The 19045-nt window shown below is 37.7% G+C and overlaps 3 protein-coding genes across 3 annotated transcripts; all 3 read right to left on the bottom strand.

The window, feature by feature from the left end:
- Positions 1-36: 36 nt before the first annotated feature.
- Positions 37-2503, bottom strand: LOC113238686 (cysteine protease XCP1-like). The gene is made up of 4 exons (XM_026475523.1): positions 2448-2503; positions 871-1091; positions 385-588; positions 37-165 (listed from the first exon to the last, which is right to left on the bottom strand). The coding sequence occupies exons 1-4, from the start codon at positions 2501-2503 to the stop codon at positions 38-40; spliced, it is 609 nt and encodes a 202-aa protein (XP_026331308.1). The 3' UTR covers position 37.
- Positions 2504-4791: 2288 nt separating this feature from the next.
- On the bottom strand, positions 4792-8836 carry LOC113238685 (cysteine proteinase 2-like). The gene is made up of 2 exons (XM_026475522.1): positions 8595-8836; positions 4792-4928 (listed from the first exon to the last, which is right to left on the bottom strand). Exons 1-2 carry the CDS (start codon positions 8767-8769, stop codon positions 4792-4794), a joined length of 312 nt encoding a protein of 103 aa, XP_026331307.1. The 5' UTR covers positions 8770-8836.
- Positions 8837-10660: 1824 nt separating this feature from the next.
- Positions 10661-16608, bottom strand: LOC113238687 (cathepsin L-like). The gene is made up of 2 exons (XM_026475524.1): positions 16387-16608; positions 10661-10788 (listed from the first exon to the last, which is right to left on the bottom strand). The coding sequence occupies exons 1-2, from the start codon at positions 16523-16525 to the stop codon at positions 10661-10663; spliced, it is 267 nt and encodes an 88-aa protein (XP_026331309.1). The 5' UTR covers positions 16526-16608.
- Positions 16609-19045: the final 2437 nt, after the last annotated feature.

Raw genomic sequence — 19045 nt, 5'->3', positions numbered from 1 at the left:
TAGTTATATAGAATAACATTATGTTATGAAGAACTACTTACGTTGTAGCGTTTTCCAGTGTACCTCCGTGACAGCCACCATTTTTCTGATCACAGTCTACTATCTGCTGTTCTGAGAGATCCACCATTTTACCATATTTCTTTGCATACTGACTTTCGATATTAGCTATAACAAAATATGATTAGGTACTTAGATATCGTTGTTTTATAAGAAAATATACTTATAGTATGTAAGTGGTTGAGTAAAGGGATAAGAGAGACGTGTATTTCACGTGCCCAACAACAGAAGCATGCTAAATCGAAATACTTAGATAACCACAACAAAAGCATCCGATTCATTCAAGAACAAATGCGCAGAATTTGCTTGCTGATGCTGTTGTCTTACCTGTAGTAGCGAAGGCATAGCAATCTCCGCACAATTGTTGCTTGACAGGAGTGACAGCAGAACCTTGCAGTTGCCAGTCAAATGCTTCCGGTGGGTTTACCTCTGGTGCTCCGCGACTCGTGCAATTGCCGCCGCTCATACGACGGTAACCGCCTCGTATCTTTTGTAACTCTTCCGGTGTTAAGTCTGAGTGTTCATGAATACCTAAAGAAAAAGTTAAAAACGAAAATATTGAGGTAGTGTAGATGTATATAATTAAATGTATGTATTTGTATTACAATCTCCAGGAAATAAAAAAAATACCGGTTTTTTGTCTAACTCCGGTAGATAAAAACAGAGCAGCTCCGGTATACGATAAACATAACCAAAAATTATTTCAAAAATATCAACTCTTAAAAAGGTAAATACATCGGAGTTGTTGCACAAAATATATTACTTGTACACAAGGTTTGATGTATCGATAGAGATTTAAATATAATGACTTACCAAATTTAGCATGCAATTGCTCCAAATTCTTCTTGTTATACTCCTTCAGTGACTCTTTAAATACTTCGAACTTCCTTGCCTTTACATCTTCATTTGTGTATTCTTTTCCGTATTCCTGGATAAAGGCTTCAAAATATTCCTCAGCTTTTTCTAAATCATACTGAAAGTCTGGTATGGCTTTAACCGCTAGAACGGCAAGTAGTAAGATAAAAGTAAACGATCTTTAAGGACGAAAGGAAGGAAGCCATCTTAGCCATCTTTACTTGGCAATATTTAGTAAGAGTATTTCAAGGAGCGCTTTATATACAAAAATGTTATTGTATTACATGCGTGTCCTTTTATTAAAATATTCCAAAAAAATCCATGTTTAAGTACCTCGTTAATATTGTAGTAAAACTGTTATAATAAAGTGAAATATGTTGACTACTTGCATAAACGTGTTAATAATTAGGTAATAAATTCAGAATACCAATGCAAATAAAGTGTGATTTGGCCGTTTATGTCATTTTAAACTGTTTTTCCACAAAAACATTCACGAATCAAAGTATAAAATTAATTTACGATGATAATTGTAGGTTTTCATAAATATTTGCCAGTAGTGTAGCAAGGTATGAAAATTGTTATTAATATGTAATAGATACTAGTTACGGTGAGATTAAAGAATTTATATAATAGTAAGTACTGCAATATAACACGAAAATTGATTGCAATATTAACAATTGGGCGGGAAACGTGTAAATGAAGACCTATACAAATGTAACAAAACAGCATTTAGGAGTCACCGGAGGCAGAACCGGAGGAGAAGCGGGGAATACTGTTTCAAATGATTTAGATATTATTTTCTACGCAATAACGGTCTTACAAAAAAATATACTGTACTCGATCATATGAAATCCTGAAAACAGCCTAAAATAAAAGTTTAAAATGAATTATTTAAGAATAAGATATCTAACTTTGTACATAATTTTTATATAAAGATATTTCTCTTTGAGTACTTCAGAGAACTTGTTAAATTGTCGTTTTTAACTGAAGCCCTATAATTAATAAAATCACATTTATCCCAAAATTTGAAAATTGCCCAGCAGTATTAACGACACGCCGAGACGCGCCGCCCACTGCCCCGTCAGTGGCCATCGCCGATTCTAAACTCAAGTTTTTCAAATTCAAAACTCAACATTTTTGGGAATGTTATGTTCAGTTTACTCAACACTCGGGAGTATGGTTCTTATGCACCAGAAGTTTCATAAATTCATTTAACTAAATTTTTGTGAACAACTTCCGAAGTATATCAATGACCATAATTAATAATTCACCTAAGTAAGTTTGGTACTGAACAAAACACATATCATTCTACATTGCTCAAATGCTCTATATATTAAAGCTTGTTTATTCTTCTCAGATATTTTTTTGCAGTTGGGTTTTTGTTCTTTAAAATAATTTAGTTTATTTCAAACTTTTTACTTTATTATGGAACAAGTTTTCCAGTAAAGTATTGGTAAGTAAATAAGCTTTGCGATAAACTAAAGATAGAAAGATTAAGACGCAGCATTTACCGTGCAATGCCGACCACGAGATACCTCTTCAAATTGTTCTCAACTCTGGTGAAAAGACCCATGCAAGGTGTGTTGGTCATTTCCCAATGGTTTAAAAGTTTAAAATGATTTTGTGGCTCATCTCTAACCTCATCTTTATTATATAAAGTCACGTCTCCATTATACTTGATCGCAGCTCTTCATTTGAATCTCTTCACTGAGTATTCGGCTCTCAACACCGTTATTCCACAAAAGATAAAGCAAATATCTATGTACTAGCGTCTAGATTTGGCGTTCCACACACACGCTTTATTTCACTAATGTGCGGTGAAGACACAACACTTGAGTATCATACATTAATAAGCAACAGAGTGTTCTGACTACATAACAACAAAGTAGGGATAATATGAATAAAATTGTTACTATTGTTACCGTTATATAAATTTCAAAAATACAAAAAAGCCTAAGCTGCATGGTCTAAAGACCTTTTGCCTTTCCGCAAGGGAATGTACATAACATAAAATCAAATTTCAACAACTCGACTGTATTATTTTTCTTTTACTTAATTTGTTTTTCTTTCTCGTAATATAATAATTATAAATGGCAAGCGGAAGGCCTCTGGGTCAAAGCAATATAAAATGTATTGTGCAAGCAATAGCGATTTTGCCAGGGGCTTTTCGTTAATTCCTCAATTATGGATAAATATCGTTAGCAAACACGCCTTTCACTTGAGACTGGTGTACTTCCCAGGTCGTGGAAGCTTGCAAACGTGCAACCAGTGCCGAAAAAGGGAAGCAGGGCTGACCCTGTCAACTATAGACCTATCTCAGTCACTTCCATACTCTGCAAGACTATGAAACGTTTACTCAACAACCGTCTCCTATCGTACCTTGAAGACAACGACCTCTTCAGTGATCGCCAGTACCGATTCCGACGAGGGCGATCAACTGGGGATATTCTTATATATGCCTGTCACATACGGAGCGAGGCCGTAGAAAAGCAAGGTGAAGCACTTACAGTATCTTTGGACATTTCTAAAGCCTTTGACAGGGTGTGATAAGCAAGCCTTTTAAGTAAGCTTCCCATTGACCTTTGCAATTGGATCTCGGATTTATTGAGCCAACGTTCGGTTGAAGTAGTCTTAGAAGACTACTTTTCCCAGCATATGGCGATAGATAGCGGAGTTCCTCAGGGTTTCGTACTGTCTCCAACTCTCTTTCTGCTGCATATCAATGACAGCACAGTCGTAGATAGATACGTGACCAATGCAAGGGTCAGTGGAGAGGAAATATATTCTTGTCGAGAGTCCATTGTTAGCCGTTTGGATTTGACACTCAAGGCAGTCTCCGATTGGGGTGATGCCAATCTTGTCAAATTTAACGCTATCCAAACGCAGGCTATTCTCCACAAAACGGAGTCTCTTTGAGCTGACTGAGTTTTCGTGATATATCCATACTGGTAACTTACTGTCTCCAGTTACTAGAAATGGACCTGTTGTCCAATTTGAACTTCGGCAGATACATTGAATCCATGGGCAAAAATGCAGCAGGAAGCTTGGCATCCTTTCCAGGGTGAGACGTTACTTTAAAATTTGCTTCAGCTGAACCAAACACAGGTCCGGTCGTGCACGGAGTACTGGCCACCTTGGATTCAATTGACAACCGTGCAAAGAGGCTTATAGGTGACTCGGAATTAGTGGAGCCTTGAGAGTGTGCGATAGAATTACACGATTTAATTACGCCTCCCTCTTTCCCTCACCGGTAAATATTTTAAAAGATAAACTCTAACATGACTTTTTGGACGAGAATGGTGCAAATTTGCATAAAATATCCCCTTTTGCTTATACTTTACCTAAAAGGTCTCCACGTTTTATCATTCGGTCAATACATGTCAGTTCAGTACATGAAATGAAGTAGAACACGTTAGTTCTTTTTTTGGCTTATTTCATACTTTCGTTTCTATATGGTTTGTCCCGTTACCTTATGCAACTGATCCCATTTGCTCCTGAAAACGACACAAGAAAATACTTACCAAGGCCGTATTATTAAAAGAAAACTCCATTGCTTTAATTAATTTATTTGTTTAATTATTTGTAAAGTCATAAAATACGGACTAAAGTAATTTATTACATAGAATGTAAAATTGCATGGGCAGTTTAAACAGCAGTTTATAGATACATATGTATGCAAAATCTATACTAATTAATAAAAAAACAATAAAGATGTTGTAATAGATCCAAATTTTATATTCCATAATATACATATAAGAATCAAACAAGTTCTAAAAGACTACAACTTGTGTAGCAAGATACATAACTGAGAAAAGAACAATCATTTTGATAATTTTTACAACCGTGTATATGGTATATAAAACACGAATGCTGTGAAAATTAGGCAACAATAGCAGAGCTGAGTTCATCGTCCATGACGCCACACAAATCATTACCGCGCTCAATCCGGAAGTAGCCGTCCTCGCCGAAACCCGCTCCAAAAGAGTTCTTGAACCTCCAAAACTTTATATTGTTTTCTAAATAATTAATAATTCAATTTGTCATTGAGTAAATACATATTTTACTTGTTATGGTTATAGACAAGGAATTTAGAATTTCTGAGCAATGAGTGACATAAAAGCATTTAGTAGCAGTAGAGCTCCTTGTAAAAGAGTTCGTCCAGGGTAGAACCTACTGCCACCTTACCTGCTTCTGGCACCAAGCAGTAATGCCAACATTTCTGTGTTCCGGTTTTTAAGGGTAAGTGTCAACGACATACAATTTCTTTTTTGTTCAATACTTCTTTATTCCTTTGCAATTTATTTATTTTTGTTTCTTTTGTTTAATCACAATTGTTTTTCTTCCTTTCATGTCATTTTTGCATTTTCAGTATATTTTATAATTACAATAAATTTTTTTATTTATAATTCAATATAAATCCTGCAGTCATTATATAACGCGGATTCTTACAGTAAGGATGCTGAAATTACAGGCAGATGGGAATTTTCAACTTATGTCTCAGAATAGCAGTGCAACTGTTATGGACAGGCGTAAGACTAATTCGTCCCGGCACTTCGCATAAAACAAACGCATCATTTATTCAAATGATTTATGACCTAAAGGCAACATTTTCAATTGGAGGTAGTGCTAGTATTTAGTTAGTGCTAAATTAACTTTAATCTTTTAACAGGACTTTAAGTTAGTTATAATCAGTGATCGAAATCGAGGGAATTTATTTAGGTCTAAAGAATGATGTGGACATTCCCTTCTACAAATAGAATATGTGTATTATTTATTGAAATTTGAGTACGTTCGCGACAAATTATTTCTTATTATTTGCTACAAATTACTGTCTCAAAAAATAATATTGTAAATGTATTTCTATAGGTACATACGTATTTAAATACTTTAGTCATCTAAAAAATAAAGAATGAGAACCTACATTTAGGAATGTTTAGAAAATAAACAGTCAAAAAAAGAAATTTTATACGCATTGATGACGAAACGGGTATGTCCATACTAAGAAAACATTCATAGTGTAAGAGTTGATACTACCTCAGCCCGAATTCAGATTTTTCCTGTACTTCTACGGTTCATTTTGCTCAGGTCGAGTGGCAGGTATACTGGCTTATATCACAATTTATTTTTTTACAAACGCAATTAAAACCACTTGGAAATGTATATCGTATAGGTACTATACGTGTTCTATTTAGTTCAGTTGGTTTAAAAAAAAACATTGGCATTGTAAATAGGTTTCTTGTAAAATTTCGATGTAAGTTTTTTGGGAATTATGTTTTCACTCAATTTTACTATATATTTTTTTGATTGATTTGATTGAACACTTTCACTGTTATACAGAATCAACCAAAGCCATTTGAGGTTGTATCGACTCTTAGTAAATAAACTTTCTTAATTCTGATCACTGGTTACAATGGTACAAACTTACCTACTCCGTAGCCCACCAGAAGCACACCGTGATTGCCTATCTCATACGAGCATGATCGTAAGATACCACTATGGTATGGACGCAAATCTCGATAATCAATGCCTGGAATTTGTTAAATTATTAAGCAAATTGCTAAAAAAATCGAATGTGGCAACGAAGAAAAAAGATAGCGAGACAGCACATAGTACAAATATTATAGACAACGCTTTAACGACTATATCTTATCACTATAAGTTTCCGGAACGAATAAGAAAAAAATACTATAAATGATCAGAAATGAATTTATTGTTTCTCAAAATATTCTCCGTTAGCGTTAATGCACTTTTTCATACTAATAAACTAATTTTGAAAACATTTATGCCACTACTCCGTGACAGTCTCTGAAACATATTTTTCATACTCTTCGACAGCCTCTTCAGGTGATGAAAATCGTTGACCGAGTAATTAGTTCTTAATTTTTGGAAATAAATAAAAGTCACAAGGTGCCAGGTTGGGACTGTACGCGGGATGGCTCATAAGATCAACGTTGTTCACTTTCAAAAATTCATTTATCTGTCTGGCCGTGGGAGCAATAACTTTATCGTGGTGCAAGATGATACGAGGTTTATGGTTATTTTTACGGAGTTTGTCAATAGCTGACGGTACGTGTACCAATCACTATTCACGGTACAATAATTCTCCAAAGCAATAGTAGCCACGTGTTCAGTTCTATTAAAAAAAGAAGCAATCATCCGCTTAGAGGCATTTTGCACGCGCGCCACTTTGGTTGGTTTCGGCTCATCTCGAAAGACCCATACGCTCGATTGTTGCTTTGTTTTGGGATCGTGACTATAAATCCATATTTCGTCACCTGTTGATATGTCCCACACCAAATTTGACGCCCCTTCGTTGTCAATCTGGTAAGCATAGTATTGCACCAAGAGACGCGATCCATTTTTTGAGCCTCAGTCAAATTGTGTGGGATCCACCGAGAGCACAGCTTTTTCATACCCAAATGTTTGTGTAGTATTGATTGTATTTTACTCATACCTACGCTTAAAGATGCCCAAATCCCATGCTATGTCAAATGCCTGTCTGTTTTGATTATACGGCGCACAGCATCGATGTTTTTGTTGTTCACAGAAGTGGACGGGCGACCATCACGAAATTCGTTACTGAGATTCACACGAATTTTTTTTTTTTTAATTGAATTGAATTCTGCAAACCAACTATAAATAGTCGTTTTGCATGGTGCTTCATCGCCAAAAGCAGTTTGAAGCCGAGCGAAGCTCCGCTGAGCTGTTAAATTACACTTAAAGCCGTAGAAAATCATACTACGAAAATTAGCACGAGTTAAATCCATGGTGATGTAGACAACCAATTTCTAAAATGGCGCCACAATATAAAAACAAGTGATAGTCAGATGAAACAAATTGTATTAACAGCCAAAGAGTTCCATTTTCAAATGTTGTAATTACTTTTTAAATATTGTTTATGTAAGTGACCAGTTCCAGAAACTTATAGTGCACCCTAGGTCAAAAACCTATCGCTACCCCAACCAAGTATAGAGGTATTATCAAAATTATTATTATTATAACAGGAAAACTTACAGGAAAAATTAAATCACACACAAAACACATTTACGAAGCAACTTCTAACCCGATTTTCTAGATCTAGGTAACAATAAAAGTAGCAAAAAATTTAGTAATGACGAGTGTTTTGTATGTCTGTTTAATTCACATGTATATCGACATATTTAATAAAAGCTAAAAATATGCTAATAGAAACATTCCTTGTCTTTGTATTCATTAAATATATTTCTGAACAAGGAGATTCATAAGAAAATTTTTCAAAATTATTGTTGTGCACCATATTTTCTTTTTTTCGTTAGACTCTTAACAGAGCGGTCGTGGTCATCTCTCTCTTAGTGGACTTGTTTGTGCATTCATTCAAAGCACCGACAAATACAGACTTTATTTGGTCCGCTCATCGCACGGGTGACATTCTGCCCGGCACGTCAAGACGCTCTACGGAGTCAAAGCTCCGTCTTGAGACGTGTCTGAAAAATTTCATGCAGAGAGTTTGCACCACAGCAGACAGACGCTGTTTGATGCCGAGTTCTTGTAGAATGGAGACGTTTGAAAGAAATTCTGTCCACGATACCCCAAACATTCTTCTCCAGCACCACATTTCCAAGGCGTCTATCTTTCTTATAGCGTTTACCTAAGTATTTGATAAAAACAAATTAAACCTGACATTTCATTCCTACTTAACATACCTACGACAACTGGACCTTGATTGTAAAGCACTTTGACCAAATCATCCTCATTTGTGAGATTATAAATTTCGCAACCGGTCACTTTAGCCTGTATTTTACTTGCATTGAATAAGCATTGGCCCTGGACGCCTTTGTATGGGTAGTCCTTTAGGCTCATTTGTCCACCCATGTTCATTATTCTCCTGAAATCGAATGTTATTTTGCCAATCAAGGCGAGACAATATTAAAACACCAGTATTATGCGAAACTACTTGCTTTGAAATATTATATTAATAACAACATCTTGTTTATACCAAACCAGGACACTCAGATCTGGGGGTCTATTCCTGTTATACGTCCGAAATAATTACAGTCAAATTAAGTAATACTCTACTAGATTAATAGATGCATGATGCGAAGGAAGCTTCATACTTGACATTGTTTTTTTATTTAGCCGAGTATTACTTAGTCGACGAAATCCCCGAACCAACTCGAAAAAAATGTTTTTTCGAAAAAGGAATTATTCAATTCCAAGAGTATACAGGGTGGAAATTTGTAATGCCACCTGGAGGGAAAGTACTCTAAATACTGGAGATAGAAATTTTTACTTAAAGGAAACATTCTTGTTTTAAAACTTATGGGCTGGAGCGCCATCTTACTGCAGAATTATTTGATTTCGCTCTTCCTCGGATAAAACATTTAACTCATTTCTTAAATCCTATGCGAGTGTAAAACAGTTGAAGGCTGAGGTTCAGAATACGATTTGTAATACAATTCATCACAACACGTTATTCAAAATGAATTGAATGAATTGTGTAAAGAAAATGGAGCTCATTTCGAGCAACTAAATAGCTAGATTTCCTATTTTTTTTGTTTTATTAAAATACAATAAGATTTCATGGTTTTTTTTTTAAATTTAATTAACCAATTTTGTGAGAGAGATTTTATTCTATATATAAATATATAAACTAATTCTATATATAATATATAAACTGCCTCCGTGGCCGAACGGTTACCATACCGGACTGCCACGCAGAGGTCCCAGGTTGGATTCCCGGGCCGGGAGAAATATTTGTATGGCCTACAATTATTTCTCTCGTGAGTTTGGGTGTAATTTGTGGTTGTCTATGTGTGTGTCCATGGCACCCGCGACACAGGGTTTCCCTAGTGCGGGGCTATGTTGAGTGTGTGCGTGTGCGTTATTATTATTCTTATAATTAACCCTATCGATCGATGCAATAAAAGTGCAGGGTGCATTTTTTTCAGATTAAAGCGGGTTCGATACCCGCGTGTTGCTAGAAATTTTCGATAATCTATGAATGCAGTTTTATTTCTTTTAAAAAAATAAGGGAATGTTTCCTTTAGGTAAATATTTCTATCTCCAGTATTTAGAGTACTTTCCCTCCAGGTGGCATTAAAAATTTCCACCCTGTATAACTGTTAAAATGAACAATCAAAGTCTCAACTTCGTCTTTATTAACAATTGTAACTTTTTATAAGAATAACCGACTTCAAAAGCTCGTGGAATTACATCTATTTGCCAAATTTTAATGACATCGGTTACCGTAAAGTGCGCGAAACCGGATTCACCCCCTTTTTGGCACCTTTAGAGGTGGAATATTTTTTACAAATTTAAATGGGACTAATATTGAGGTACCCTCTTTCCAACAAAAAAGAATCATCAAAATGAACACATCTCACCTTCCATAATAAATAAATATAAAAAACGTACCAAAAGCAATACATATTAATTATTTTAGTTTTCATATCATAGTAGGTATTATAAAATTTATTTATAAAACATATTTGGAGGTACGTTATTTCTTTGAACATTTACAAATCGATTTTCATCGTTTTGTTAGTGCGATATAATATTAATGTAACTACTAACATATCAAGCCAATAAAATATAATAAAAAAACGAAATTCAAAAAGTAATTGTGTAAAAAAACAACCAAATAATGTTAAAACTAATTACAAACGCGATAGAACTGTATTGTTTCTTTTTCATATTGTATAGAATTTAGATTTAATTGTACGTACATGAATATGAGAGTGCGGTATAATATTATGTTATGAAAAACTACTCACTGTATAGCATGTAACATACTTCCTCCGGAGCAACTATCTTTGACCGTAGTACAGTCTAGCATCTGCTGTTCTGAGAGATCCACCAATTTACCGTATTTCTTTGCATACTGACTTTCTATATTAGCTATACAAAAATATGGTTAGGTACTTTGATATCGTTGTTCTAAAATGTAATCTAAGTACAGAGTACTAAAAAAATCGACCTCAAAAGTTCATGGATTACATCTATTTGCCAAGTTTTATTGTAATTAGTTATCGGAAAGTACGCAAAACCGGATTCATGAGGCGGCCTGAAGCTGAAGCCAGGTGTCGTAGTAACCTTCTTTGGATTCTCTCAATTCTGTCAACATGGACTCGATATTTCGGGGACCACACAACACTACAGTATTCAAGCTTTCTTCTGACACAGGCAATAAGGTAGTAATAAGGTAGTAGTGAACTCCTTTCCATGTCTAAGAATAAATCCTAGTGATTTGATTGCAGCGGCCAGCATACTGTCAAAAATTTAAACTTAGAGTCCACCACTACACCTAAGTCTCGTATCTTAGAAAATGCGTCGAGAGTTTCACCTGAGATGTCGTACTGGGTACTGAGAGGTTTACGTTTTAATGTGAACTTAATATGGAAGTACTTACACGGATTCAGATACATTTTATTAATGTGACACCAACCAACGAGTCTATCAATATCGGCCTGCAACAAATCGCATCATTGAGACTTTTAATAACACGCATTATTTTAAGATCATCAGCATACAAATAGTAGTTCGAATTCTTAAATAGTGTCATTAATGTCCATAATGAATATAGTGATGAATACTGGTCCAAGGTTTGAACCTTGCGGCACGGCACTCCAGGGCGTGAAGTAAAAGGATTTGAATTTATTTATTTGAAATGAAACAATTTTTCGCGATTATACGCGATTTGAATCCGGAAAAATTGTTTAATTTCCTATGTGTAACAATCCCGAAAACCGAAGAACTCATTATTTATTTGATTTTATTACAACTCTGTCTTACAATCGTCAAATTACAACTTTAGAACAGCTTTTATTCAAATATAATTGACACCACTGAAGTAGGGAGTCCCTAATAACGTGAATAAGGGAGCTAATGCGATGATTAACTTTATCGAAAGCCTCGGAAAACTCGGTATATAATGCATCTACTTGTCCTGAATTATCGACTGCCAATACTACATCATCTATGTAATGGGATAGATTTGTATCCTTAGATCGCTTCGTAATAAATCCGTGCTGATTTGGTGATAGTTTATTCTTGACATGCCTAAAGTAATGACTATATACTATTGACTCAAAGACTTTTGCTAAGATGAATAATATGAATAAGAAATAGGCCTATAATTCGTAACCAAGTCCTTTTTTCCATTTTTGTCAATTGGCACAATCCTAGCATGCTTCCAAGAATCAGGAAATATTCCTGACAGACTAGTTTAACGTAATGGTCAATGGGACTGCTAGCTGTTCAGCATAATTTGCAAAAAAGACAGGCGGAAAATTATCAGGACCTGAACCCTTACTTAGATCAAAATGCTTGAGCTTTAATTCTAAACAGTGAGATTCAATTACTAAGCCCGGAATAGCATCTATCATGCTCACTTCATCTAAATCAACATTACCACCAGTATCTACTTCATACACGGAAGAAAAATAGGTAGCAAATAGATTACACATCTCACTTCCTTTATATCCTGTAGTGTCCATTCCTACGCTCATTTATAATATGTGTCCAGCAAAACTTAGGATTGCTGAATATTAACGTTTCTATTGATTGAATGTAATTTCTGTAACTCTTCGCGCAAATAATCAAATTTAGTTTTGTCAAGGCGATTCTTATACTTTTAGAATTTAACATGATACCTACTTGTATTTAAGCTTTAGTAAATTTATCGAAATTGGCTGGAAACCAGACTGGATATTTATTAAATTTAGGCTTGTAAGATAATGGTATTCCTTCTTTAACAATTATATCCAAATGTTTGTAAAATATTTCAACCATGTCATTTACATCGACACACCGCTCATATAAATCATTCCAGTCAATTTTACCCAGTTGTAGCTTAATAGCATCACAGTCAGCCTTCATCATCATCAGCCTATTGCAGTCCACTGCTGGACATAGGCCTCCCCTAATGCACGCCATTTCGCCCTGTTCTCGGCTTGACGTATCCATTTCCTGCCAGCAATTTTCCGCGGATCGTCACTCCATCTGGCTGGAGGGCGTCCCACACTACGTTTGCCAAGTCGTGGTCTCCACTCAAGAACTCGTTTACCCCAGCGGTTGTCGGTTCTTCGGCAGATATGTCCAGCCCACTGCCACTTCAGCTTGCTTATCCGAAGAGCTATGTCGATCACTTTGGTTCTCTGTCTGATAACCTCATTACGGAGTTTATCTTTCAGAGAAACTCCGAGCATAGCTCGTTCCATAGCTCGCTGAGCGACTTTAAACTGGTGGACTAGCCGTATCGTGAGTGTCCACGACTCAGCTCCGTACGTTAGAACTGGTAGGACGCACTGGTTGAAAACCTTTGTTTTTAAGCTCTGCGGGATGGGTGACGAAAAGACTCGACGGAGCTTCCCAAACGCTGCCCAGCCAAGCTGAATCCTCCTCCTGGCCTCCTTCTCGAAGTTATTTCTACCTAACTGCAGAATCTGCCCGAGGTAAGTGTATTCGGAAACAACTTCAAGAAGGTGGCCATTGACGCAGATGGGTCTCGGATCAATGTGGTCATTGATCATGACTTTGGTTTTATCAAAGTTCATGCCAAGACCAATCCGCCGCGAGGCGGATGCTAGGCTGTTCAGCATCTGATCCAGTTCCTCCAGCGATTCTGCCATTAGGACTATGTCATCTGCAAATCGCAAGTGTGAGATGTACTCGCCGTTTATGTTAATGCCCATCCTTTTCCAGTCCAGCGTCTTAAACATATCCTCCAATGCAGCGGTGAACAGTTTCGGGGATATGACATCCCCCTGTCTCACCCCTCTGCGTAATTGGATAGGTTCAGACTGCTGGTCCTGTACTTGGACACTCATGGTAGCAGCATCGTAAAGACATCTCAACACTTGTATATAACGATAGTCCACTTGGCACCGCTGTAAGGATTCCAGGACAGCCCAGGTTTCGACAGAGTCAAAGGCCTTCTCATAGTCCACGAAAGCTAAACACAGGGGCCGATTATACTCTTCGGACTTCTGTATAATCTGCCTCACTGTGTGTATGTGATCTATGGTGCCATATCCTCCCCGAAACCCGGCCTGTTCCGGTGGCTGAAACTCGTCGAGTCTTCTTGCGAGGCGATTCGTGATGACTCTAGAAAACAGCTTGTAGACGTGACTCAGGAGTGAGATGGGTCGGTAGTTTTTCAGTAGAGTTTTATCTCCCTTTTTAAAGAAGAGAACTACAATACTCCTGTTCCACGCCCGTGGAGTTCTCCCGCAGTGAATGACCAAGTTAAAGAGCTTCTGAAGTTCCTGGATAATAGGAACTCCTCCAGACTTCAAAAGCTCCGAAGCAACTCCGTCTTCACCGGGGGCTTTTCCATTTTTAAGCTGTTTTAGAGCCAACACGATCTCGTCTTGACTGATTTCTGGCAGGTCGTCGGTATAGTGGCGCGTCAAGGTAGCTCTCAAATCGTGATTGTCACGCTGGACCCGAGGAGCATTTACAGCGTACAAACGGCCATAGAAGTCCTCTATCTCGGCGAGTATCTGCTGCCTTGACGTAACGGTTAGGCCATCGTGCGTTGTAAGCTTCGTCAGGTGGCTCCTTCCAAGCTGCTGAGTGAATACTTTAGACCCTCGGTTTCGCTCTATCGCCTCCTCAATGAGGCGTGTATTGGAGCTCCGAAGGTCACGCCGTACCATCTTCGCAATCTGCTTGTTTAGGTATGACCTCTCTGACGAAGTGGCCTGGATGTCATCGCGTCTTTTCGTCATAAGTCGCAGAGTCTCATCCGAGAGTTTTGACTTCTTTCCCGTACGCTGCAATTGACAGAATTTGATGCCCTCGCTTCTCAGCGTCCCAACCACGCCTTGTAGGGCCTCGTCAACGTCCTCGGTGGGTTCCAGCTCGACGAATCTCGCTTCGAGAAGTTCATGGAACTTCTCGGAGCCCGCCATGATCTGGAGTGGATTAGGACGGAGCGTGGACTTCATCAAGCGGCTTCTTTCAAGTTTGACATCGATATTCAGAGAGCCTCGTACAAGTTGGTGATCAGATCCGGTGCTAAACCTGTTGATCACTGAGACATCTCTGAATATGTGTCTCTTGTCCGTCAGGATGAAATCGATCTCATTTTTAGTCACAGCGTCGGGGCTTCGCCAAGTCCACTTCCTTTGAGGCTTCTTCTTGAAGAACGAATTCATCAAGAAGAGCCCCTCGTGCTCGAGGAAGTTGACTAGCGTTTGCCCCCTGTGATTCCTTACTCCATAACCATGCGGGCCGACTCGAGACTCGTCAAGATTTGGGAATCCCACTTTAGCGTTAAAGTCCCCCACAACAACGTTGAAGTGAGCCTTGGTGGTGTTGTGTAAGGCTTTCGATATGTCCTCGTACATATCTTCTACATCGTCATCCGAATGTGTCGAGGTCGGTGCGTAGGCCTGAATGATCTTCAGGCTATACCTTTTTGATAACCGAAGGATCAGGTACGCTACCCTGTTCGACACATTGGAGATCTCTTCAACGTTGTTAGAGAGGACTCTGTTGACGAGGAATCCTATACCACCTTGGGATGTTTGATCACCCTCGCGGAAGTACAGTAGATGGCCCGAGTCTAGGGTTATGGTGTCCTCTCCCTCTCTTCGGACTTCACACAGCCCCAGAACATGCCATCTAATGTTCTCCAGTTCCACTTCCAACTGTGCAAGGTGTTCGTCAAGCCTAAGAGTTCGTCCGTTAAACGTAGCCAGGGTCAGTTGTTTTTGGTAGCCTGCGGTAGCCCGGGGATTCTTAGCACCCCCTACCCCGCCGGTACCATGGCCGCTACCGTGACCAGGAATAGCGGGGCGACCGGGAACTGGGGGCCTTCGATTGGTTGTGCCGTCCATGAAGGGGGTTATTGCCCATAATCTCCACGCTGGGCATGCGGGTTGGAGATCGCAGGGCGCTGCCTTTGTACTACCGATGCTGCTGCCCGTCGGTAGCCAGCAGATTTGACAGCGCCAATGTGGGGAAGGGCTATACCGCCTACTACCGGTCGCCAGAGCCTCGTCGGTTACTGCAGGACATACCGCGTGCAGGTGAGGTTGACAATAAGAGCTGTGATGGTGTGTGCCCCCTTACATCCCAATGAGCCAGCCTTATGAAAGTTTGATTTAAGTTCTATGTTTGACTTATAAGGTTTATTAGGAATTGTAGTGATTTCAATTTCTATGTCCAAAGGGGGATGGTGTTTGTCAATATTTTGCAGTGGTCTAGTACATTCATAAATCTTAATGTCTGGCATGCTGCTTAAAACAAGGTCAAGAACACCATTGCATGCTGTTTAAAAATTATTCAAAGACATACAATCTATGAAACTGCCCTTCAAAGAACAATTTTCATAACTCGAACAAATTTCAATAAAACTTGGCAAATAGATGTAATTCCACGAACTATTGACGTCGGTGTTTTTAGTAATCTGTACTGAGACATTTTAAGGACAAATGCGCCGTTGAAAAGAAGAAAATAATCGTCTTCCAGCTCATACTGTTATTTTACCTGTAGCAGAAAAGGCATAGCAATCTCCGCACTTTTGGGCCTTCACAGGAGTGACAATGGAACCTTGCAGTTGCCAGTCATATGCTTCGGGTGGGTTTACTGCTGGTGCTCCCCGAGTCGTGCAATCCTTGCCGCTCATACGACGGTAGCTACCTCCCAACTTTTTTAACTCTTCTCTGGTTAAGTCTGAGTGTTCATGAATACCTAAACAGAAGGTATAAAAAATAGCCTGGTATTGTAGCTGTTATATTAAATAAATTAAGTGTCGCATTCTCTGGGATAAGATACAATTGCACATCGTAATTGTTGACGATCCCGTGCTTACAGACGATATTAAACCACCTTTTCATCCTTATGCCTGTTCTATCGCCTGTACAATGGTTAATGAAGAACTGTTACACATGAAGCCAACAGCAACCTTCTATCATCGCATCCCTCGCCACCGGCAGGGAGGCCATTCTCACACTCTGGAATCTAGTCGATCTTGTACTGTACGGTTTCAGACGAGCTCCCTCCCACGTACAATTTGGTTGTGAAATGAATTCCCTGTCGGGGTTTTCCCGTACACGATAAAAACAAATTACTTAGAAAACGACAAGTTCTTAGCGGAAGTTCTCTTTATGAAGACAAATTTATTAAATCCAACAAAACGGTCCTCTCCCTATAGACGCTAGAGAATAATTACTTGATAATAGTAAAAAAAGTCACAAAAATGTATTTTAGTTATAAGACAGAATATTTAATCCAAGAGCAAATTAATTTACTTCAAGTCACAAAGCCACTCTAGATTCAACAAAATATTTATTTGTTATTAGAAATATCTGATTATGATTTGAAAAAAAAAACGAAAAATTGAGAGGTACTTAATTATTTGACTGAAGGAAATGAAACTATTTTTCCGGATTTAAATCGCGTATATTTGTTTTTTCAAACAAACCGACGTTTCGGGCCCTTTACAGGTCCCATGGTCACGGTTGACTGAGGTGGTACAGTCTTCAACTTCTTCAGGTTTAAATCCGGATTTAAATCCGGAAAAATAGTTTCATTTCCTATGTGTAACAATCGCGAAAACCTAAGAACTCGATATTTGACTGAAGATTTATGTTTTCTAATATTAAAAAGGGTAAATTTACAGGGTTATGGACCCAACAGTATGTCTGAATAGCGTGAAAGCACACAATTTAGTGCCAAACCCTTAGAATAATAACGCATAGAAACCTAGTCCGCACACGCTAAGTGAAGCAAATTGAAGCGCGCCCAAAGGGCCTACACGAGCGGGCGGGCCTTCAGTACTCAAGGTCAAATTGCACCGCGAACAGATCAAGAATTTTAGCTAAAAATGACGAATTGTGCGGTAAATGAGCGTAAAAATACGTCAGACAAACATAAAATAGATACTAACATCACATTCCACAAGGAAGTAACGCGTTTCAACTTGTATTTTTATATAAATATTCACTAAAACCGAAAATTAACCTACTACTACAACTAGCCTACATGAATTTGATTTTTGCCTCACTTGTGACAGTTCGTTTGATATGAAACTATCATTCTATGCGTTATTATTCTAAGGCCAAACCTTAAAGTAGCAGAAATAGGACTAAATCTTCTCAAACACTTGAGGACCATTCAGTGCCGTATAAATGCCACAGCGGCAGAAAGCACTAATAATTCCAAATATATGAGATGACTTTATAGTATTGAAGTTAACAAAACGATAGCGCGTTTCAGCGTACAACTAATGCCATCTAGCAGTGCCGTGATGGAACTAATTGCACGTTAAAGTTGTGCTTGTTACAAGTGTAGTTTGATTTCATGCTGAAACCAAATTTCTTAAATTATGACTATAAATAACACCCTAACAAACTAGAGATACAACGTATTGTTTATTATATAAATGACTGTTTATGATTTTTATGATTACAAGCACAAGTAAAAGTAATCGCTACTGCGTGCGCCTTCAGCGACATGTCACGTCAATATTGACTATGAAAACGCAACGAAATGTTGCTTTAAGAATATACTCTAGAATTTAGAATATTAATGGAATAGCAAACTACTTCTTTTTTTGTTTAAGAATATATTTTCTTATATATAATACACCCAAGAAATTTTGAATTCATTTAAGATTATTTAAACTTGATGTAAGAGGTAAAAATTTCTTCATGTAAGTAATGTCCAATTAATTGATTAGAAATGAAATAAAATCTTGAAGTGAACGTATTTGTCTAAAAGTTAGAATAAAGTTAAGAGTAAAATTGTATTACAAAAAGTTAAGCAGTATTTTTGTAATGCCAATATTTTATTACTTTTAATAAATTTATTATTTTTCAAAATTTGCTAATATTTCGAGAAATTGCTCTTTCTTATTAGTAGAAATCCTTTTTTTCTGTGTAGGCGCATTCCTATCATGGAGTCAAAACTGGTTTGAAAAGGTTTCTAAAGGGTTGGCAACGCGCTTTAAACACTCCTGGTGTTCATAGGCGACGATGACCGATTTCCAACAGGCGTATGCTTGTTTGCTGCCTACATAATATCAAAAAAACACAACTATGTGGGAAAAAAATTAAAGTTTTTCATTACATTCCCTGTTAACACAGTTAGAAAGGTAAAGGTAAAGAAAGGCAACTCATAATGGCGGCCTCGTTATAAGATAAAC

The sequence above is a fragment of the Hyposmocoma kahamanoa genome, unplaced genomic scaffold (assembly GCF_003589595.1).
Source record: "Hyposmocoma kahamanoa isolate Upper Pololo Valley unplaced genomic scaffold, ASM358959v1 97516, whole genome shotgun sequence".
NCBI classification, from domain to species: Eukaryota; Metazoa; Arthropoda; class Insecta; order Lepidoptera; family Cosmopterigidae; genus Hyposmocoma; species Hyposmocoma kahamanoa.
Note: the sequence above shows the minus strand (reverse complement) of the source record. Positions and strands in the feature narration are given on the sequence as shown.